The sequence below is a fragment of the Cyanistes caeruleus genome, chromosome 8, assembly GCF_971803275.1.
Source record: "Cyanistes caeruleus chromosome 8, bCyaCae1.hap1.1, whole genome shotgun sequence".
Classification (NCBI taxonomy): domain Eukaryota; kingdom Metazoa; phylum Chordata; class Aves; order Passeriformes; family Paridae; genus Cyanistes; species Cyanistes caeruleus.
The window spans coordinates 37,376,363-37,400,950 of NC_141708.1; the positions used below are offsets into that span (position 1 = coordinate 37,376,363).

The 24,588-nt window shown below is 42.9% G+C and overlaps 1 protein-coding gene across 9 annotated transcripts in view; it reads right to left on the reverse strand.

Annotated features, from left to right (window-relative positions):
- PCDH15 (protocadherin related 15) overlaps positions 1-24,588 on the reverse strand; it is a 532,955-nt gene that overhangs the window by 245,623 nt on the left and 262,744 nt on the right. For 8 of the 9 annotated variants that reach the window (XM_086900046.1, XM_086900044.1, XM_086900043.1 and 5 more), the window contains one exon: positions 972-1,037. In XM_086900046.1, coding sequence (XP_086756172.1) covers positions 972-1,037 — 66 coding nt within the window. Of the gene's footprint in view, positions 1-971; positions 1,038-1,899; positions 1,915-24,588 lie in introns of all 9 variants that reach the window. The other variant, XM_086900037.1, reaches the window with a different exon arrangement.

Here is a 24,588-nt window from a genome sequence, read left to right on the forward strand (position 1 = left end):
TCTCAGCTAAGGGGGTCATTCTACCAAAACTGAGCAAGCCAAAGCTGGAACACATCAGGATACAACAGCAACTTGCCAAGAACCAACACATCTGATTCAAAGAGCACATCCATCATCGTAGCCCTCCTTTGGACACTCACGACTTCAGGGAAAATCACCCCAGGCAGAGGGAAAAGAGCCTAGTTTTAACAGCCACCACGGTACCAGAGCTTTTCAGTACACAGGTGTGTTAACAATTTGTTTATTGAGGAGTTTTATCTATAAATGCATTTATCCCTCTGACTTTGAGCAACTCCAACAACGAATTCCTCCTGAAATAACAGCAGAGAGGTTCCACCAGCATTATCTGGCTTTATTCACCATCTCAAGCACCCACATCTGATACACCATAACCACACACAGCACAAAAACAGGCGCAGCTTGCAAGGTTAAAAAAACCCAAAACCCTAAACCCACAGAATAAAAAGCAAGAAAGAGCAGTAACTTACTCTCAGGAGTAACAGCTGATTGTAATAGGGTAAAGCACTTCACCCCATCATAAGACTCTGCATAAATGCAATGCTTAGACCACAGATCAACAATCTGAGGACTCTATGATTTGTCAGGAGAATTAAAATATTGAAAAAAAGGGACATTCATTTTCTTTTGAAATTTCCATTACTACAACCAAGTTCTTTCATTTCAGAAATGAAATAAAGTGTCCATAAATTCATGTTCTTAAACTTTGAGGAAACCAACAAGCAACCTTCCAAAAACCATGTGGGAAATTCAGAAGATCACATTGTTTACACACCTTTCATGATGCAGAGTAAAATTTCAGCTCTACCTGAACAAAATCAAATACTGATCAGAACTTTGCCTTCTGGTACCATCCCACTGACTTAAGAAAAATTAAGAAAGTCTATTTGCAACAAGGGCCTTAAAGACTGGTTATAAATAATTTGTGTTCTAAATAACTGTGGGGCACTCACCGTTGCGACTCTCCTCGTCAATGGGAACTATTGTGGCTGGAGGACCTGTTCTGGCCAACTTGCAATCTATAAAGATGAAAAAAAGAGTTATTTCTTGTTCCAAAAGCAGGATCTCAGGGGTTTTGCTGTAAGGGTATTTTTTTTAAGTCAGCATATTTGGCATGCTGAAGGCAAGTATTCCCTTAAGTGTGATGCCGATATGAGCTACAAATGATAGTAAAGTTACACTCACAGAGGTTCAAAATCAGAGCTGTTTGCTTATCCCTTACTCAGAGAAACTTTGTAAAGCAAGGGAGGATGTGACGACAAAAGATGTCAGGTATGATCTATATTTAAAACACTTGAACACCAAAAATGTTATATGTTTTTTCCTCTTACTTTACATGTCATGAACACACACCCCTCAAATCACAGAATCCTGGAACACTTTGGGTTGGAAGGGACCCTAAAGCCCATCTCATTCCCTGCCCCTCACCATGGGCAGGGACATCTTCCACTATCCCAGTTTGCTCCAAGCTCCATCCAACTTTGCCTTGGGCACTTCCAGGGATCCAGGGGCAGCCACAGCTGCTCTGGGCACCCTGTGCCAGGGCCTGCCCACCCTCCCAGGGAAAGACTCTTGTCATCATGATCCAGTTGGATGGCTACACTAATTAATCTGTTTGTGTCTTGCTCTAGAGATCCCACCAGGAATCTCAGTGTCTGTCAGGACACAGGGAATATGATGGTAATTTAAACCAAAGAAATAACAAAGGCATGATTAAAAGGTATAAATAATAATTAAAGTTTCACAACAGAAACAAACATAATTTGAATTTAATTGCAACAAAAAGGGTCTACTTAGTGAATGGAATTTTAATAACTCTAAGGAGAACACAAATGAAAAGCAGACGAGCAATGTTCAGGAAGTCATATTTTGCCATCTTACCCTCATATTGCCAGTCTGGAGTCAAAGGTTTAGAGTCATCAAAGGAAGCAGAGCAGAATAACGAAAGAAAATAAGTAAGAGTTTGTTGGTTTACTCAAAAAAGAAGTTCAAAGATATCAAGCAGCACAAGCAGAGCTAGCAAATGCATAAGTGTAGCCTTAAAATACATAAAAGCATGATCACAACATGTGATGACTCTTTTAGGATCAATCAGGTTTTCTGCACTAAACAGCAGAAAACCACTATCCCCTCTAAAGCACATGGAAATAGAAGTTCATTAGGAAGAGATTTTATTTTTAATTTTTCCAAGAGCCTCATTGACTCAGTGAGAAAAGAGACAAGCATTCTCCTTCGTAATTCACCACGCAGGACTGTCTGAGATTGCCCACGATTTTATAGACTTAAGAGGCTCCTCTGATGCGCAGCCAGCCAAACCACATTTGTCTGAAACGGTACCTTCTAATCACATTCTGGACTCAAAATAGGACATAAATACACAGGTATTACTGGTTTATTTTGTTTTTTGAGGTGTATTTTTTTACACATAAATCCCAACAGAAAATCATCTGTAAATTAAAGACAAGAGCAAGCTGAGGGAAATTCTATTTCCCATCTTATGGTAAAAATTACACATTTGTCGACTTCAAAGGACCCACACTGGAGCTCATTAGAGGCTCTAATTACCCCAGCACAGACTAGGCCGACAAAGGGAGGTGAGAACAGTGAAGCATTTCACAGATCTCCAGTTAGGTGAAGCCCCTGAAGGACACCTCTACAACACTGGGTTTTCCTCCAGCAGCAGCTTCGTGTTGACCCTGAGGAGTTCAGCTGCAAGGCCAAACATCTCAGCACCATGGGGAAGGACTGAGAGCACAGCACTCCCTGAACCTGAGCATCCATATGGACAAGGATGGAATTCCCAGGGCACAGCATTGTGTGCACACAGCTGTGCCACAGCCCCAGGCAGGAGAGCCCACAGCCTCTGTGGCCAATGTGTTCAGGGCTGGGCAGTGGCCAGGGAAGAAGTTGTGCCTCCTGGCCAGGGGGAATTGCTGCCATCAGGCCCTGCCCGTGGCTCTGGTGCCATTGCTGGGCCCCCGGAGCAGAGGCTGGGCCCTGCTGGGAGCCCTCCCTGCAGCCAGGGCCAGCCAGGCCTGAGGGCCCCTCTCAGCTGGGGCTCCTCTCCAGGCTGAGCAGCCCCAGCTCCCTCAGCCTTTCCTGGGCACCCAGATGCTCCAGGCCCTTCCTCAGCTGCGCAGCCTCCGCTGGCCCCGCTCCAGGAGCTCCCTGGCCCTGCTGTGCTGAGGAGCCAGAGCTGGACACAGCACTCCAGAGCTGCCTCCAGGGCTGCCCACAGGGCCAGGATCCCTCCCCCCAAACAGATACTGAGAAATACAGGGAGATGCTGTGTGGCTGCCCCTCGCTCACCCTCCTCACTGCCTGGAGAGATCCACCACCACACTGGGTTTGCTGTCACAGAATCATTCAGTTTGGAAAAGAACTCCAAGTTCAGCAAGCCCAAATACTGTGACCAAATACCTCCGTGCCCCCTTCACCATTTCACAGTGCCTTAGGTAGTCTAAATAAAATTGTTAATGCATGAACTCTCCCCCACTATTTCTGTCATCCTTATATGGTCTACTTTAATACATAACAATTGAAAATTTTCTGTTTGTTTGGGTTTTAAGAATTAAATTAACTATTATTTTATTTTAAAGCTTTTTGTTTTGCAGGCATTAACAGAACAAATAAATAACCTGGAAAACCACATCTTTCATACCACTGTAGTTTCCTACAAGCACACTGTGTGGGAAGATAAGAAAAGTTTGCATTATCTATATGAAATATGGCCTTTTACTTTTTTTTTCCCTGCTCTCATTTTTTTCACTGAATACAATAAGCATTCCAGGGCCATATCAAAAACAACTCTAACTTTTTTTCTAGAGATGTATGTTATCATTTTCTAGAGGTTCAGGCTTTGGAGAACTGAAGGACCCCTCAACAAACTCTTAATTAGGGCAAAGAAGCTCAACAATAGAAACTTCTACTGCAAATTTGTTTTCAGGAATAGCCCTGCTATACCACATACCACAGTGACGAGAAAAATACAACTGAAAACCAAATATCCAAATAAAAATCCAAAGCAGGGACAATTTTTATATATCTCACTAAAAGAATAATCATTATTTTTTTAAAAAAACTCCATGAGCTTTCCCCTCATATCTGTTGTCATGATAATCTTTTCTTCCTGCTGAGTGTAACAGTGAAAGTTTCAGCCAAATCAGGCCAACTTCTAGTTTCTATTCAATAAAAAAATTATCAAAATTACAAGCCAAATCACATATTCACGTTAACAACTTCTCCCAAAGTTGGTTTTCCACCAAAGACACCTGAATTTCCAGAATGATAAACAAAATATTGTACAGTGCATTTAAAAGGAATCTTCAGCATTTAAAAGGAATGTCCAGCATTCCAGTGTGGATCTCGGGAGTCTCAGATAAAAGTCAGGGCTGGCCAGTGAAATTCAGCAATTTGCAGAGGATTTATTGCAAGCATGAGCAGGTAAAGCAAGAGTATTTACCATGAGACAAATTTCAGTGAAAAGAAGAGATTAGAGCAAGAGCCAGAACTATGGGAAGGAAAAAACACCCAAATAAGCAGGATGCGAGTGGGAAACTTCTGGATTACCCCACGGCACAATTTGTGAAGAAAAATGTTTCATTGTATAGATAAGAGTTTACAGATTATTTTACATAATTTCACCATGCCAGCACTATCCAAATCTCTTTTTTCAGATATTGTCACCTCACCCTTCTCTTCTGCAGGAACAAATGTAACAAAGGCAAAGATTCAGTACCACATCCATTAGCACACACTGAATAGATAAATCTAAAAGTGCAGTCTGACACAAATTTCCAACTCAGAGACAATAATTTTAATGAAAAACCTTTAAGAAAAGTGGCATGTTGTAAATATATGGGGGTGCCTCTTTTTTTCCCTCAAAAAACATTACCAATAAGCAGCAATATGGTTTCAAAAACCCTAAGCTCAAGTACTGTGTTGCACAAGCAGGAACCAGCCACAGACGATGGAAATTCCTGGGGACATGAAAAAACATCTTTGGACTGAGCCAGGTACAGAGAAAAGTTATTCCTATCATCAGGAGGATGGAGAGTCTGTCCTATAAAGATGATAGAAGTTGGAACTTATTTAATGAAGGAAAATGGAAGCTCTCTGGAAATACACCTGGGTAAATTAACAAGGAGGAAAAATAAGTTCCTTAAGCTAAAGAGCAACACCAGTAGCAGTGGCCCTTAGGAAATTGTCCTCAGTAATGTTACATGAAAGACGCTCCATTTTTAGGAGTATCCCAGAATGGTTTGGGTGGGAAGGGACCTTAAAGCCCATCCAATGCCACCCCTGCCATGGGCAGGGACACCTTCCACCATCCCAGGCTGCTCCAAGTCCCATCCAACCTGGCCTTGGGCACTTCCAGGGATCCAGGGGCAGCCACAGCTGCTCTGGGCACCCTGTGCTGGGGGGGCCATCACCACCCTCACAGAAATTACCTCCCAATTTCCTACCCAAATCTCCCCTTTCCCAGTGGGAAGCCACTCCCTGTGTCCTGTCCCTTCATCCCTTGTCCCCAGTACTTCTCCAGCTCTCCTGGAGCCCCTTTAGGCCCTGGAAGGGGCTCTGAGGTGTCCCTGGAGCCTTCTCTTCTCCAGGTGAGCACCCCCAGCTCTCCCAGCCTGGCTCCAGAGCAGAGGGGCTCCAGCCATTGGAGCATCTCCATGGCCTCTTCAGAACTCACTCCAGTTTTTTTCTCCATTATTTTGTTTAAATGATCCTCAACAGAAATTATTTCATCACTCAGCACTAAGACTGCTTTATTCAACCTAAACAAGCGCAGAGTAACTGCAGCCCCAAAGGTGACTTAGGAAGGAAATATTTCCACAAGACTTCAAATCCAAAGAGCAGAAAGGTGCCCCATGTCAGCGTGTGGGCCTTGGTAGAACTATTTTTGCCATTATTTTACCTCTTCCAATTTCATACTGCAGTTTATTAACAGAATGTAATACCAGAACATGCCTCTGTTCCAGCTTTCTCAACAAAAAACAAGTTGTCCTTGAAATTCCTGGGCATAATGGAGTAGTTTTTAAAGTCAAATCATGATAAATCAAACACACTTTAAAGAGGAAAAGCATTCCATAAATGAGCTTCCTTCCCTACAGTTTTCATGATTCATTTTATGTTTAAGCAGCAATGCTAGTAAATGGAATCCTGAGGCAGCAGTGCCCCTGCCCCAAAGTCCTTAAAGAAAAGGGAAATAGAACTTACTAAATAAAACAACAAGCTCTGAAGGCTTTCCTAAGACCTTGCAGCAAATAATTTCTGTTCCTGTTGTTAACTTCACTGTTTTTTCCTAACAGTGCTTCTGCTTAACCCTTCTTTAATAAAGAGAAAGGGATAAATAAAGGGCCTCTCTCCTTGGGAGCAAAGTGAGAACCTTTTTAGCAAACTCTCCATGTAACTGGGTCAAGGCTCATCTCTATTTGGTTTCTGCTGGCTAATTTTCATTATTTTAATTTCTAATTATTTTTAATGAGATGGCTCAGAGGAAACCCTCAATCACTGTCCTAGGTGAGATGCTCAGCAAGGTCAAACAGCCTGAGCACAGACAAACACAACAATTTGGATAATCAGGTATTTTCCCAGCAGAGACCTGCTGGATCATCTTCCTTTCACCTTCGAAACCCCTTGAAATCCCTTCCTATCCAGCATTTCTATTCCTTGGAGGACTTCTCTCTGTTTTACAGCTAAAAACACAGAGAATCATCTATAAAAATTAAAACAATGGTTAATGAACTAGCTAATAACAAACTCCCAGCGTGAGGAACCAATAGGCAATGCCCAGAGCTCTGCAGACACCTGAGAGGTGAGAATCTCCAGTGGGAGGTGGCTCTGCTCATGGCAGGGGGGAAAACAGGATGGTCTTGGCGGTCCCTTCCAATGCAGACCATCCCGTGACTCCATGATCACACAAGCTGAGGATTCCCTGACAGCCGAAGGTCCCCTCCAACCAACGCTGCCCCACAACTATGGGGGTTTGCATTTTCCAGCAGCTCTCTTTCTCCTCCTGAGCTCTCTTCTTCATTCCCACCATTCCAAAGGCTATCTGCATCCTCAGCAGCCCCTCTGCCAGGGGACTGCCACTTCTGGAGGGTCCAGTTCCTCCAAAAAAGGGCTTTCACAGGATGTTCCACATTCGTCTCCTGCTCCCTATCACTGGAGTGACTCTCAGACTCACAGAATGGTTTGTGCTGGAAGGAACCTTTGGGATCCTCCAGCTCCAACCCCTGCCATGGGCAAACAGTTATCCTGAACCTTCCTGGGACACAATTTGTGGAAATAACTGCAATCTCCTTCTGAGGATTCCTGAAATAAAACTGGGAAAAAAATCCACTTCCATATGCTGATCACCAACTCTTCTTCCAGCTGGTGCAAAAACACTTAATCATTACTCTGAGTTATTTCATTATTTATCTTATATTCAAGTTTGCTTTTATTTAGTCAGATAAATTGTTCCATTTGTTTTTATTTAACCAGCCACAGGGAGTGCAACGGGCAATTTCAAACCCCTGACTCAGTTCCGAGCAGATACTCAGCCCAATTTAAAAGAATTTTCATTTAATAAAGTTCTACCCACTAACTGTTCAAGGAAATTATTTTATTTGTTGGCAGAATAAAAAATTATGTTTTAATTTTAACTGAAATGAGGATGAAACTCTAAACCTTGTCAGTAATAGTGGAAGGCTCCTCAGCATCAATCCCTTACTTCCTAGGGCTGTTCCCCAAGATAGGAAAGAACAAAAGTATTAACCCTTAAATCTGTCTTTTTTGTTAATTTTTCCAAACTCTTCCTGAATCCATGAGAGTGTGCAGTATCCACATCTTGAAGCAAGCTTAATTTGAACAAGTCACAGCTTGTTCACACGGTACCATCCTATCACGGTGCAGGAAGAAGCAGCATCCAACCATTCCCTGCTGACCTTCTATTCCCTCTATGTTGCCAACAAACCACTTTATCATCCCCAAATACTGCAACAAACAAGAATTTATGGCAAGTTCAGGGCTCTGATACACTTCAGCGACTGTGCGCTGTCAGTAAGACAAATGGTAAAATAGAAAATTCTTCAAGGAGTCACTAAAGCCACTTTCTTTGATATGCATGTGAAAGAAAAAGCCTTGGATAGCTCAGCATCCAACACAGAGAGAACCTCTGTGGGAACGAGGCAATGACAACTTGTTTGGTACTACAAAAAGCCTGACCCAGCAAGCAAATCCAAATTATTTTCCAAAAAGTGGGAGCAGGGTTAGAAAAAAGCAGAGGGGATTTTTCTAGGACCTAGAGGACAGTGAAGAGTAATTTTTGTTAATGTCAAACCATTCATTATAGTTTGTTTTTTCCCCTCTGCATTTATAAGCATTTTATTTAGGTCTAGTGAGAATTAAACAATGCAAACTGTCTTAATTTCATGGATGCTCTTTTCTTCAACCATGACCCTTTCCATCATGGAGATGGGAAGAAAAGAGCTTATGAAAGAGGGTTTGAAGAGTCAGAGATGAAGAGAGGCTGAGAAAACTGGGGCTGTTCAGCCTGGAGAAGGGAAAGTTGTGTAGAGACCTCACAGCTCCTTCCAGGGCCTGAAGGGATACAGGGAAGCTGGAGAGGGATTCTGCATCAGGAACTGGAGAGACAGGACACAGGGAATGGGCTCAGACTGACACAAGGGAAATTTAGATGGGATATTGGGAAGAAATATTCCCAATTCCCAAGGAAAATTCCCTGTAAGGGTGGGCAGGCCCTGGCACAGGGTGCCCAGAGCAGCTGTGGCTGCCCCTGGATCCCTGGAAGTGTCCAAGGCAGAGTTGGACTGGGGCTTGGAGCAACCTGGGATAGTGGAAGGTGTCCCTGACATGGCAGGGGATGGAATTTTTGATTTTTAATATCCCTTTGAATCCAAACATTCTGTAATTTTAAAGTGTTTAAAGGCTTTTCTCCCCATTTGCTCTACGTGGTTAAGCCCATCAAACATTTACAGAAGTCTTGGAGATACAAAGTGAGAATCACCAAGTCCCACCTTCAAGCCTGAGTCAGTGATAATACTGTAGCCATTTTAAATAAGGAATTAACTTATTAATGAGGAAATAGACACTTGATTTCTGCCTGACCACTGGCTGGAAATTAGTTTGTGAGTGTGGCACACACAAAATCCAGGATGGAACAAGGCCAGAACAATTGCACTGATTCACTGAAACACTGACAGCACAATGAGTGCCACGAGGGCAGTTGTGACCCTGAGGTGCCTGGTGATGGGACAAGCTGCTGAGGGAGCCCAATTAAGGAAATCTCCATCAGTCACAACCTCAGCATGTCAATGCTAGAACCTCCACTCGGGGGTCTTTTATGGATTGAAACTCCCAGCAAAGCCCCCAGGAGCAGGCGATGCCTGGGAAAGCGAGAGCGGCTTCTCCAACTGGAGAGGCAAGGAGTGAAATTCTTGCAGGCTGAGTTAGAGCACCTCACATTTCTCTCTGTCTGAACAGGTATTTCTGTTTCCAGCTGCACTTGATCCTCCAAAATGCCCCAGCTGCTCCTGAAGGAAGTAGTGCTTTGTCCTTACCTCCACTTCCATTCAGTAACGAACACTCAGGGGGAAAACCAAAGCCATGAAAGAGACTCTAAAACTTGATTTACAGGCTGAGGATCCTCATAAAGAGCCACATAGAGACATACATTTAAACTGAGTAACTAAGCAACCCCACTGCAGGGGAAAATGCCCCGCCTTGTTTCCTGTGTGAGCATTCAGCTCCACAGCTGGGCAATTTCAGAGGAGCTTGGCATAACCTTTACATTAGCTGGCCTGTGCTGCCATGGCACTGCATTGAAAATGGCATAAGAAGGGCTTTCATGGGCTATTTTCAGCTCTTCCTGAGAGAAATCCCTAATTGGAGAGTCTGGGAAGGCACCCCAGCTAACCTGATCTTGATTCGGACTCGTTTGAGATCCTGCTTAAACCTCCAGAGTTTGTGTGCTTCAATCAGAATTAATTGCTCTAAAATCTGGAGCTCAGGGATTCCAAGGCTCGAAGGAGAGGTGAATTTGGGGTTGGATTTGGTTTGAACTGGACAAAAAGTGAGGCTGGGGGACAAGACAGTGCCAAAAGGACAAAAAGCAAATGAAGAGCATTATGAAAATCTCCATTTCCATTTCAGGACACACTGCCTGATCATCCAATTTATTTCATAGCTTTATTCTGCCATTCTTCCGCTTTTTTTTTTTTCTTTATTTTATTTACAGATACAGTATCTCTAAAGGGTTTGGGACATGCAAATTGCCCTGCCAATGCTGCGCACTGATATTTTATTTTTACAGCTCGAGAAGAATGAAGAGCTATCCCTCTTTCAGACATTGTGCTTTTAGATTGAAATAACTCCCCATTTTGCAAGCAGTTTTGGAGTTGACAGGAGTCTTTAAAATCATACTTGTGCCTGAAAACACTGTAAAGCACATAAAAACATGATACTATGCCAAGGAACAGCTAAAATTACCATTACCAAAAGTCATTTTTAAGACCATTAAAAAGCACTACATGAGTCGAGAGAAGCTGCAATATCTTCAAAAGTGCTTTCAAAAGTTGATTAAACCTGCTTTTAACCACTCCTATGTCCCCAGCATTCAAATTTAATCTTATTTTCAATATTTGTTGGGATTGCATTTTACCTATTATGCCTGTAATGCATTTAAAACAGAACTCTCATAGAGGAGGATGAAAAATTTCTAATATTGGAACTTCAACTCGTTCTTGGTACTATAAGCAACTTTTAAAGTAAATTTTGGCTGCTGTAGTACCAGTAGTAAAAGCAACTTGGGAAAAGCAGTTGGAGATACTCCTAACATTTCCTATTGTTGGAATTTCTTTAAAATCAAATGAATTGGCATTTATTAACTGAAACATGAGGTGAGCCAATAATATTCACCTTGCCCTGTTCCTAGAGGGTAAAGTTGTCAGTTTTACATCCTAGGTTAAGTATTGAAGTTGAAAATCATATTTAATAATGAGGCTTCTCATCTTGCCCTGAAGACTTTCTCCTATTTCAGTCCATACTTTTATATGTCCACAACAGGCACACAAAAACCTCAGTTTGTGTTCCACAGAACTGATGGACATGAGCCAAGGTGAGAGCAAGAAGCATTAAAAGTAATTCTTAGCATAGTTTTAGAGAAAAAACCTCCACAGAATTTTGATAGTGTTGGGTTAGGTGTCCTTTTTTTTTTGTTTGTTTTGTTTTGTTGTTCTGGCCTGCCCATGGAATTTTTACCCATTAGCTTCGGAGCCAACCTAACTGTGAGTACTTAGGGGGTGCTCGACAAAGGAGAAAGAGTGGCCGGTCCCAGGGGGCAGGGGAAGGGGCAGGAAAGAAGGGTGGGGACAGTTTTTTGGCTGGCTTTCTTTGGCTTCGAGGAGAGACATTTTGTTTTCTGGGTCGCGGAGCTGCTGCGGGAATATATCCACGTTATTTTTAAAAAATGAATCAAGTTGTCATTGTCTAGTAGAATAAACAATTTTGCTCCTGTGAAGTCACCTCTTCCAGGCTATAAATATTCCAATAATTCCAGGACCTTCCCCTTGGTGTCAGTCTCCAGCAGGTAACCCAGGAAAATGGGCGCTTATTAAGCTGCCACTCCTAGGATTGTTTGTGTTCCAGGGAATTAGCCACATATTTGGAGAGATTTACATATTGTGCCTATAAATAGCTCTCTCCTGACATCTCTAATGAAGGCAATGTTGATCAACATCTTCCTGTAATTTAATCAGGACCTCAAGCAGCAATGGCAGAAGATGTGGCTTTACCATCCCCAGACATGCCCTTGTCTTAAAAGACACATAATTCCCTCAGCTCCTCAAACTCTCCCTGAGACACTGCTAAAAATACCCAGACAAACAGATTGCCACAAGTACATCTTAATTACAGCAATGTAATTTCCTCTGGTTTTCCCAAAAATGCAACGCTGTTCTGGAGGAACGCATCTTACATTCATAGGACTGTCCTAAATGACCCACCTGAAACCAGGGAATTCTCCATTACATCCCTGCAGGAAAAACCATCCACTGAGGACTGGATGTTCAAAGGCTGGACTTTGGTACTGTGTCTTAACTAAACCAAGATTTAATTCCCACTGAACACTCATGAGGTAAGACAGGGTGCTGTGCTTTGGAAAGGCTTATAGGTTTTAAGTATCCAAAATTAGCAACCAAAAAAGCCCCAGAAAGGCCCAAAATGTTGATTTTAAGCCCATTTCCAGGCACACACGCAGTGGCAGAACCCAGGAAATGGCATGGAATGAACTTCCTACTTACAGCGGAGTTCCTGGGACCTCATTTTGCACAGAAGATGCTGACACAAAGTCAGGGATGGAAAAGTTACTCAGCTGAGGACATGGAAAGTGCTGCCCTCCCAGGGTGCAAAAGTGTAAGAGAATACGGGGTCCAAAGTCAAAGGCAGAAACTCCTTTCTCCCCCTCCAAAAAGGTGAAGGCACCTAAGACATTGTGCAGCTCCTGAGTCCCAGCCATTTGCATGTCCCCATCCATGAATAATGCAGAATAAGGAGACTTCACAGGTAGTGTCACCCTTGGAAGTGTCTGGTAATTAATTATGGTCCAATGGGTTCAATAATTGAAGCCTGAGCTGCTTTCTGACCATTCTAGGGACAGCCTGTGTTCAAATAGTCTGAGTTAATTAGGAAAGCAACGAGGACTTCAGTGCTGGAAAGCTACAGACAGTTATTTGTGGCTCTCCTGGTGAGCTGCACACTTTGGAGATCTAATTTGTTGAGTAAAAACCAAGGTTATCTTAGTTTTATAATTAAAATTGTTCCCAGTCCACAATGTATTACAGGAGATGTGCTTTGGCTTCCTGTCTCACAGTTTATCATTCACGCTTTCAGGTAAATTCACAAAACATCCCCAGTTTGCAAAAAAAACTCAACCCAACCCAACCGCCCCAAAAAAGCAGGATGAGAAAGGAGAAAAGGGCAATGCAAAGTCAGTACTTTCTTCAAATTTTATTTTAGAAAAACCTTTAGATGAAAAGCATGAAGGGGGAACTTTTCTTTTTTTTTTCTTAGGTACCTGTATAATAAGCAAACAGAAATGGACAAACAGATCTCTGGCATCCTCTCTTACTCCTGGCACAATCTCCTTATCCTCATTTTTGGAAAGTTTGGGCCCTATTAATCCAAAACTGTCTAGAAATTGCAAAATAGTGAGAGATTTTGATCGCCTTTGATCCAATTTAGGATTTATTTTAATGAATGGAAGGTTTACAAGTATCTCCTCTGCAAAGCAACACTGTGAGGCAGGAATTATGGGATGGGACAAAGGACTGTTGGACTCAGCACCTGACAGCTTACAGTTGTCCCAAGCATCCATCTGGAGAGGATTCCAAAAAGTGATGTTAAAATTAGAGAGGCTGATTGTGGAATCCCAGAATGGTTTGGGTTCAAAGAGAACCTTAAACTCCATTCAGTGCCATGGGCAGGGACACCTTCCACTATCCCAGGCTGCTCCAAGCCCCAAAGTCCAACCTGGCCTTGGACACTGCCAGGGATCCAGGGGCAGCCACAGCTGCTCTGGGCACCCTGTGCCAGGGCCTGCCCACCCTCCCAGGGAACAATTCCTTCCCAATATCCCATCTATCCCTGCCCTCTGGCACTGGGAAGCCATTCCTCCTGCTCCTCTCATGGATGCTGCTGTGTGTACTCTGGGGTCTTTAAACTCCACAAGACTTCTTCCAGAAACTTTAGTCAGGATGTTTTTTTTTGTGGCATACTTTTTCTTTAATAATGTCATGAAAATGAAGTGTAAACATGGTTCATCTGCTGTCTGAAACCTTTATCATCAACCAACTGATAAACTGCAAGGAGAGAGTCACTGGATTTCTGCTGCATTGGAAAAGACATTTCATATCCCTTGCAATATTGACTCCAGCACTTGAAAATATTTACTTCTCCATTTTTATCTCTTTAGAAAACACTTTCAAAAATAAACACCTTACAGGACATTCTGATTACCATCAAAATCTCTTTGTCTGGCTCCACTCTTGGGAGAGTTGAAGGCATGGAAAAAATATCACTCCCTAAAAGGCAGCAGTAGAGTCCCCATGCCTGGAGGTGTCCAGGGAAGGGCTGGACGTGGCACTCAGTGCTCTGGGCTGGGGACAAGGTGGGCATTGGGCACAACTTGGGGTCATGGGCTGGGAGGGCTTTTCCAACCTCTATGAAACTCCATGAAATGGCAGATAAAAAGCTGCATCTGGTGCTGGAAAGAAGCTGAACTTGCATTTTGTATTTGTTTACCTATGTACATTAATTTTATTTTAATTTACACATTTAAATTAGCATAAAATGCAACTCAGCTCCTTGTTGCAAAGACAATATTTTTTTAAAAAATTGTTATTATTGTTATTATTATTAATAATAATAATAAATATATACAAAATTAGTATATTTGCTGGCAGAAATTAAGACTGATCATCTGTCCTTGTAAGGATACAACTCTGCTTACTGTTTTGGCTCCTATGGAAAATAGGAAGTGCCAAAGGAATCTCAGCCTCTGCAGATCAGTGATGCTTTCAAAGACCTAGGGACACATAAAATCCTTCTTCAAGCAGCACCTGCCTGGAAAGGACAGGATTAGGAGGTGTCCTTGCTAAGTCAGCCCAGTACAGGTGCACATCCAGGGAAGTTTTCCACCAGCAAAGATGGGCAGCAAAAAGAATGTGTTTTTTTCTTGGCTGTACAAATTATAATTCATAAAAAATACAAGAGTAATTTGGACAGAGCTACAGGCGTAGTAGCTACAGAGCATACAGAGCTACAGTGTAGCCACAGGCTACACAGAAGCCACCAGCAGGAGGACAAAGTGAAGCCTAAAGCTGGACTCAGTTTCATTTCTGATAGCTGGAAATAAAAGGATTCAGGGCCGCTTTCAAATCCTTCCTGTAAGGTTTTCCCCTCAGAGATAGCCCAGGAAATAATCCTGCAGTTGAGACAACAATTGCATGGGTATTTCTGTAGGATTTAAGGTCTTCTTAGCCTTGAGTAATGCCCAAACTCTTCCCCTCCTAATTCCTTTCAGTTTTTGAAGCCCTATTTTTTGATTTTATCTCACCCTCAGACACTGATAAAGAAGCAGCACACCTGACACGGAGCTTCTCAGCCTCTGCTCCAGCTCCAGGCTGGCTGAAATGGAGAGCTTGATTAATTTTGTACTAGCCAGCTGCACAATAAATCCCAAGCCATTGATTACACGGGAAGAACAAGCAGATAAGGTATTTTCTTTGCAGACCTCCAGTACTTAATTATACAAGGGTTCTACCTACAGGATTGGTGAGAAAACAACTGAGCACAGCTCTGGGAGCTCTATTATTTTCTATGTGTGATTGTTAATATTCTTTAAGTTTAAAATTAGGTGCTGGTTTTGGTTGGGGGCAAAATTCTGGTTCATGATGGGTTTAATTCTGGATAAAGAAGAAACCAGTTGTTTATCTGAAGCCAGTCACAGTTTGCCTATCCCTGGCAGCTTGTTCATAACTATTTTAATTAGCAGACAAGAGTGGGGTCAGTGATTATGTGGAGCTAATTATGTGGAAGGAGTTTGGACACTGAGCAGTTCAGTGATATTTCAAATACCCTGGTACCTTCAGGTTTCTTGCACAAGCAGAATCTCTCCTCACCTGTTAAATCACCATCTCCTGAGCAGAATAAAAACACCAAGCCTTGGAAATGGAAGTGCTCAGTCCCTGGAGCTGGAAAACCACTGCCTGTGCCAGTCTCCCCATCTATTTTCTTACCTAAACAGATCAAACTGGAGATATGAGGAGCAGTTGACTGGAGCAGCATTCCAGAGGCAGGAGGCTGTGTCATCCTGATTAGCTCCATTTGATTACACCTTCTTAATTGCCCAAGCTCATTAAATGAAAAATAATGTTGCTTTCCTGCAGGTTGGGCACTGGAGGTTTGAGAGATGGACACCACTGGTGGAACCTTTGAGAGATTGCAAAGAGCAGATGCAATAAAGGCCACATCTGTTTTCAGTGGCCACAGGACCCTCAATGTCACTGGGAGCCCAGGGCCAGTGTTCCTCATTTACTTCTCAACTAAAATATAATATTCATTTTAAAATAATTCCATGTTTTTACTGTTCACCCAGAAATTTGTCCAGGGCATTTCTGAAGAAAAACTCTGTGTTTCCAAGCCACATGATGCATGGAGAAGCAGGATGAGTTCTGCAGTAGACACAGCACCTGCAGAGCTGCCCCAGCCCTGGGGCCCAGCACAGGAGGGACCTGGAGCTGCTGGAGAGAGGCCAGGGGAGGCACCAGGATGATCAGAGGGATGGAGCAGCTCTGCTGGGAGGAAAGGCTGGCACAGCTGGGATTGTTCAGCCTGGAGAGGAGAAGCTTTGGGGTGACCAAATTGTGGCCTTCCAGGGCCTGAAGGGGCTAGAGGAAACATGGAGAGAGACTTGGGGCCAGAGCCTGGAGTGGCAGGACAAGGGTGAATGGCTTCCCAGTGCCAGAGGGCAGGGATAGATGGGATATTGGGAAGGAATTGTTCCCTGGGAGGGTGGGCAGGCCCTGGCACAGGGTGCCCAGAGCAGCTGTGGCTGCCCCTGGATCCCTGGAAGTGCCCAAGACCAGGCTGGATGTGGCACGTTCTGTGAGTTACAGTTTCACCATTTATTGGGTTTTTTTGGGTAGTTGTTTTATTTTTTTTTTCTTTTGTAAATAATACAAAAAATGCACTTGCACATCATTTGTATTTGAACATCCCATATATTTTATCTTTTCTAACATATGCAACTGTAGGAAATTTTCACAGCCTTGAATTTATTTCCACAGCAGCCATCAATCACCCAGAAATGTTATTTTGCTGGCTTTGTTGATAGAGATTTTGTTTATAGCTTCCTCTTCACTGAAACACCATATTCTATAAGATCTGATTCTTATGAGACACTCACAAAGTACCTTTCTCCTGGTAGGAAATCTATCCCAATTCAATTAAATGGGGCAGCATCAAATCCTATGGAAAAGAGCACTACAGAGTAAGAAGAGGCTTTTGTTTGATACATGGATTAGGAGCATTAACTTGGAGTTCTCTGTATATTTTCTATGAATACAACAGTAAAAAATCCAAAATAAATGTCAAAAGCACCACAAAGCATTGAAAAATCTACTTCCTTTGTTTTTCTGTGTGTACCAGAAGAATAACTGCACAGAATCATAGAATAATTTGAGTGAAAAGGGACTTTTTAAAGGCTATTTAGTTCTACCCTTGCCACAGGCAGGGACACCTTCCACTATCCCAGGTGGCTCCAAGCCCCAAAATCCAACCTGGCCTTGGGCACTTCCAGGGATCCAGGGGCAGCCACAGCTGCTCTGGGCACCCTGTGCCAGGGCCTCCTGGAACAATTCCAGGGAACAATTCCTTCCCAATATTCCCTGCCCTTCTGCTTAAAGCCATTTCCCCTTGCCCTGTCACTCTACATCCCCATGAAAAGTCCCTCTCCACAAAATTCCTCTTTTGTTTTATATTTAGCACAAAACCCTTCAAATTTTCAGAAATTCACAAAGAACGCTGCCCAGATTGGTGCAGTTAGTTTTGCAATAAAAATTAGTAAAGGAAAACTTGGAAGGATTAAAAAAAAACACCGAAAAAAAGGCAAAGCTGAAGTTTTTGACTTGTGGATGTGAAACTTCAGTTTCTAAACAGATCAGAAGCACACTGAGCTTTATAATAGTTCAGGTGGGAAGATCCCAACCATTTTATGAAACAAAAAGTCTGAAGAGTAAAAAAATTTTTGAAAGAGTAAAACCTCTTAACAGTACTAAAATAAAATAATAGTAAAATCCATTTTTTCTATGTAAGAAGATGGGAAAATAGAATTTAAACACCAAAAACTTTCATCCAGTTTTTTATGTGGAAAAAAACCCCACTCTCTTTTCTTTGATTTTATTTTTTTTCTTGGAAGTTTTTTCAAAATTTCATGTGATTTTGCAGTAATCAATTTTTGTGCTGTTTTATTTGGAATTGAATCAAAAGCCTGGCCACTTCTCAAGAAACACAATTAGGCTGCATTGGCCAACTGGTCATAGAGAAAAGCGACACCAGGCAACATTAGAAACCTTGGTTTAAGTTAAGACCAACTGGGGGATCAAATTAAATGTTTAAATGAGGGACCCCAAGTTGTTCAACACTCTGTGTTCCCCTCTAGGACCAAACAATTCCCTTCAAACAGCCCTGGTAAGAAACAAGGTGTGAAATTATCCCATGGCAGACTTGCCCACTAGGTCAAATCATTAACTCCTGCCCCTTTAGATATCCTGTTAAAAGGGACAAATAAACCAAATATTTGATGTTGCATCAATATTTCTGGCATAATCATCACCAGCTTACAAATCAGAGACTAAAACTAAGATATTCTGGTACAGAACCAAAAAATGTCTGACATGGGAGGGGCTGCCCAGGCAGGTTTGGAATCCCCATCCCTGGAGGTGTCTAAGGAAGAACAGGATGTGGCACTCAGCGCTCTGTGCTGGTGACAAGATGGGGATCAGTCCAAGGTTTAGAGGTCTTTTCCAGCCTAAAAAATTCTTTGATTATATGGTCTTCTGCTCTGAACATTTAAAGATGCCCATGAGTTTGCAATTCCCTGAACTTAAACCCCATTAAGATGTTCCTGAAATGAAAAGTGATCTTGAAGCACCATTATGTTCACAAAAGGGAACTGAAATGATATTGGAGGCAAACAAACTCACACCGCTCTTCCTGTGCAAATCAGCTTTCCAGGATAATTCTGACTAAAACTGAGCCTTCAGTTGCAGAGAAATCCCATTCCTCTCTAATCCAATCGAAGAACACAGTTTCTCTCCTTCCTTCCTCACTACCTTGGCCCTTCTCATTGCAGTCATGTTTAAGAACGTGCAGCAGCATAATTTGGCATTATTTAAACATTTGATTACTGCCTACATGTATCACCTATTCATCTCTCTGCCAATTTAAAACTCACCATGCCTCAATACACTGTCTAATAAATACTGCAAAGCACAGAGGTTTTATTTTTCCTTACTACTTTTTCTAGTCTAACCCAGAAGTTTTCTTTTCACCATGTAAGGAAAAAATAAAAAAATAAAAAAATATTGTCTTCCAGCAGATTCTCCGGAGGAGATCAACGTGTGTTGGCTGAGAGTGATCGCACCTGAGCATTCAAAAATTACAGCAATGTTTGTGGAAAAGGTGTGAGGGAGAGAGTTTGTTTTTGGGTTTTAGGGAGGGGTTAGGGTTTTTGGTTCAAATCCCCAGATATTTCCTTCACCACGAGCATTCCATGTAAAATCCCAGAGTTTCCATGAGTTTCAGTCAAAAAAAACCCTGCCTCTGTTTAATGACAGACAACAGCTGAGCAGTAATGATACCCTAATGTGAAAATGATCACTGCAAAATGAACGCATTAAACTGAGCTGGGAGAGCTCAGCCCTTATGATTATTGCTCAGACACAGGAGGTGGCTCCCACTGTACACAACAGCAGAGATCATGGAATCCCTGAGGATTGAAAAGCCCTCCAGGACTACCAAGACCAGCTTTGATTCCCACCCTGTCCCCAGCCCAGAGCACTGAGTGCCACATCCAGCCCTTCCCTGGACACCTCCAGGCATGGGGACTCCAAAGCTCCCTGGGCAGCCCCTGCCAAGGCCTGAGCTCCCTTGCCATGGAGAAATTCCTCCTGGTGTCCAAGCTGAGCCTCCCCTGGCACAGCTTGAGGCCGTTTCCCCTTGTCCTGTCCCTGTTCCCTGGCAGCACAGCCCGACCCCCCCTGGCTGTCCCCTCCTGTCAGGGAGTTGTGCAGAGCCAGAAGGTTCCCCTGAGCCTCCTTTGCTCCAGGCTGAGCCCCTTTCCCAGCTCCCTCAGCTGCTCCTGGGGCTCCAGCCCCTTCCCCAGCTCCGTTCCCTGCCCTGGTCACACTCCAGACCCTCCAGGGCTCTCTGGGCTCTCAGGGCCCAGAACTGGACACAGATCCTGCTGGCTTGCGCAGGAACTCAGCCCCTGCAGAAGTCCAGACTTTCCAGAGGTTCTGGAAAACTCAGATCCCTGTTTAAAGCCTTCTGAAGGAAGAGTCCATAATCACCATCAACAAGAAGGCTTCTGTGTCACTAGAGGACACAAAATGATTCTCAGTATCCGAACAGAAAAAACAGTGCCTTTATTCTCTGACTCCAGTATTTATAGATTCTCGACAATGACCAGGGATTGGATAATTAAGTGACCACCTTCCCAAGCACACTGGTCATGTAAAACGTCCATCAAAAGATGTTTCTTAGATGGAATGTGATAAACAACTTATGTTTATAGGACTTTCATGGAAAAGTAACTAAAACTATGAAAACATTATCAGAAGGCTTAATTTTCAGGGTGACATTTCTGGGCACTTGAAGTGATTCAGAACACACAGACTCCATGTCCTGAGATCTACAGCCCTGAGTCTGCTCCTGTTACGTGAAAATAAATTCTACAAAATCAAGTTTCGATCTAGCTGAAGTTCCTGTGCCTTGTTTTAAAACAGATACTTCCCATAAAAATAAACAGATTAAACCACAGTAAGAGGGAGGCAGTGTCTATCATATTTTATCTGTCCACATGTGACAATCTCATATAAGGATTCAGAAAATAATTCTTAGTGGTAGACTGAGACAAGGAGAAATGAGAAGGGGGTTTGGAATATAACAGAGGCAGCAGGTAAAGCAAGGATTCCTGACCTTCCATGTCACCAAGACATGGGAATTCTGCGCTTCCAAACTGTTGCTACAAACACAGTATTGCCAATAAAAACTAAAACTGAGCAGGCAATGCAAATTACGGGTGGAGTATGAGGCAGAAGACATGACACTGAGGCAGATTTTAAATCCTGTCAGTTGTAGTGTCTTAGTTCTTTGGAAGTCAAACTAGTTTAATTATTGTCCCTCAAACTGAATTTCAAAGCCTGATTTCCTCCGAAGTTAAAACATTTACATTTTAGGGCTTCCTAGTTAGGAAACAGTGTCCGTTTATGTGAGCTGCCTTGGTACTAAAATCTAGTGGCCCAACAAAGCTGCAAACGTGTTTCTGCTAAAGAGAAAACAAGAAAGGAAAGGTTGTGGCCTTCTAAGTCTTCCTGCTGCTTAGAACAGATACAAAATGTCTTCATTACTTAAGAATGAACCAGAAAGTTCATGTCTGCAGAGCTGCAGCGGCTCTGCTCACACAAAGACTGCACGGCTACAAACCAACATATGACTACGCAGACACTGGCTGATGATTTTTAGGAGTTTGGCCCTAAAATTTTCACTGGAGTTAGAGCTGCAAGTCCCGAAGTGTGAGTGACTCTTCTGGAGGGGACACAAGGTGTTCCAGGGCAATTTTAGGGGGGTTTCTGGTTTTCCTGCATCAGGAGTTCCCTTACCAGGTGTGAGTAGCACCTTTAGGAACCCAGCCCTTGGAAGAAAGAACCAGGTCAGTTCTTACAGCCTTCTGCCACCAAGGGACGGCTCAGGACAGTTAAATCCTAAAGGAATGAAAGAGCATCAATGTTTGATATCCTAAAATCTAGACAATCCAACACATGGGCAGAACCACAGAATCCCAGGGCACAGCATTGTGTGCACACAGCTGTGCCACAGCCCCAGGCAGGAGAGCCCACAGCCTCTGTGGCCAATGTGTTCAGGGCTGGGCAGTGGCCAGGGAAGAAGTTGTGCCTCCTGGCCAGGGGGAATTGCTGCCATCAGGCCCTGCCCGTGGCTCTGGTGCCATTGCTGGGCCCCCGGAGCAGAGGCTGGGCCCTGCTGGGAGCCCTCCCTGCAGCCAGGGCCAGCCAGGCCTGAGGGCCCCTCTCAGCTGGGGCTCCTCTCCAGGCTGAGCAGCCCCAGCTCCCTCAGCCTTTCCTGGGCACCCAGATGCTCCAGGCCCTTCCCCATCTTGGTAACAAAAAAAAAAAATAATGCTCCCAGTGCCTGGAAGAGGCTCATTCCTTGCCAGGTCCTACAGTCTGGTGACTCCAAAGCTGTTGGGATCTGGGATTTCCTCCTTCTCCAGAAGCAGCTTCATGCCTCATCCCTCACAGCACAGCCACAGGGAGATCCCAGGATCCTCAGTTCCTTTCACCAGGGCTAAAATCTGTACATTAACTGAGATGAACCTTGTTTCAGTGCCCCTATTTTGTGAATAACTCACCTCTCACCGCAGGGAAATTCATCTTGTCTCCTCAAAGTGCTGCTGGTGGCACTCAAAGACACTTTGAGGAACTAAACCCTTCAGAGGAACTTAATGGCTCCACTACAACTCAACAACATCAAGGAGAGCTCTTTTCCCTGTAGGATCAATGGCACAGCTCCCAACCAAATGCAGCAAGTCCCCATAAAACACAAATGACTTCTGTTCCCAAGAACAGACACTTTCCCTCAGGCAAGAACCTGGTTGCATTTCTCTCCTCTCCCTGGATCTGCAGGGCTCAGGGAATGATCAATGAGCTCCAGGTACTCAAATATGCATTTTCCCCAGTTAATTTCCTGCCCAACAGTAATAGATCAAGATCTGAAACTATTTTCTTTCTAAAATAGCCTCTTAAGGTGATTTGTAAGGCCTCTCAGTGATTCAGTTTTTGTAGCAGAAGATAGTTAGACTGAATACAGACATTAACTAATAGAGGGGGCCTTGAAAAACAGATGAAGGGATTTGGTCCTGGTGGCACAAGTAAACAGTTGTGTTTTACACAGAAAAAAAACCTTACTTAAAAAGTCACCCCCACTCAGCGTAGTGCCAAAGACCATTTAAATGTTTTTTATTACATTCTGATTAAAAAAAATATCCATCTGCTGAACACTTAGGAAATGAAATCCATATTTGGATGAGCAAATCTTCTGATTAGTTTTATTTTGTGAAATTTTGTTTCAGAATGAAACAAAACCACTGAGCCAGCACTGAGATCCATATTCCACAGTGCAGGTGTCCATGGCTCATCTCTTGTTCCACAGTGAAGCAGAAAGGAAGGAAAAGGAAGGAAATGAGTCTGAAACCAGAAGATTGGAAGAACTAAAGTGGTAAGTCCAAAATAGAGTTGAAAAAAGCAAAATTAAATAATCAAAAGAGCATTCCTTCTCAGCCATACATCCCAAGAGAAATACATCTAACATCCTGTTTGCATCTCCTGTGGGATAAACAAGTATTACTCCTCAAGTGAGTCAGAAAGGATGATTTCATGGAACAGCTCCAGGAGATTTCTGGAGTGGAAGCTTCTAGAAATCCTTATCTCCAGCATTATGGTTGGACTCACTGCTCTTGAAGGTCTTTTCCAACCAAAATGATCCTGTGGTTGCATTGGCTCCACACCAAACACCAGTGGGACCCAAGTACTGACATTTTTGGTGTGTGACAGGGTGGTGTAACAGGTCCCTGGGTCGGGGGAATGTATGGGACAGGTGACATCAAGCCCAGCACTCCCCCTCCTGCCCCTGGAGAAGCCCCTCAAACACACCCCAAATTTACAAGATAACAAAAGGACCAAGACAGGCTCATCCCTGAGCATATGAATTCAGGATCTTTGTCACTATTCTTCCTTTACAGCTATAAATCTTCAGGAGAAATATAAGGACCTTAAAGTGTTCTTTTCATTCATGTATAAAAAAGAGCAAAACAACTTTAAAAGCAGCATCCCAAAAATCTTCAAAAACCCTCCAAAGATTCCATGGTATGAAACAGATCCCCACAACTCACAGCCCCATTACACTACTTCTGAAAACACCAAGAACAGATCCATTGCAAATTTTGTGGGTGGATCTTCACGTTTGATTTTGGTTTTTAAAAGGTATCAGAATGATTTTTGCCTTCTATTCATCTTTTAATAGTAAAGAATAAATTATTGGTGCCCCTCCAGCTCACTTTTGTATTTTCATGAAGGGTATGGACTCAATGTGGGTAATTAAATATGTTAATTGGCAAATAATTGCTGCTGGATTGGTTTGGTCTGGCATAAAAGAGCAGAGAGTTTTGAATTCAGCAGCCTTCTTTGCTGGCCAAAAGTTGCTGCTAATTTTTTCTTTCAGCTCTAGACATTGGATTAGAGAGAAGAAAAAAGGGAGAAATTTGATCCAGCGTTTCCACCTTCCTCCTCCCTGATTCCTTTAGCCTCAGAATTCAGTAGAGCAGCACTGGAAAAATGAAAGATTTCAGCTGACCTAATTTCATGTACTGCACAGCTACAAGTAACACATTTCTATTTGAACTTAGGCTAAAAGACTATGAAAAAAAAAAAATTAAACCTTTGCAACATTTCTCCTGTTTGGAAGAGAGACAACAGCAGCAATTGTAAAACCAGATCTCTTTTTTTCAGAAAATCAAACCAAAAATACTCACAATATTCCCCATCCACACTCAAGCCTAACATTTATTCTGGTGTACCATAGGATTGAACAAAAGCATTACAGGACGAAAGAATTGAAATTAAACACTGAATGGGCTCATCAACAGTAAATCAGGACTGATGGGCATGGCTCTGTAACAAAAAGTATTGCGTTTTTTAATAATTAGAG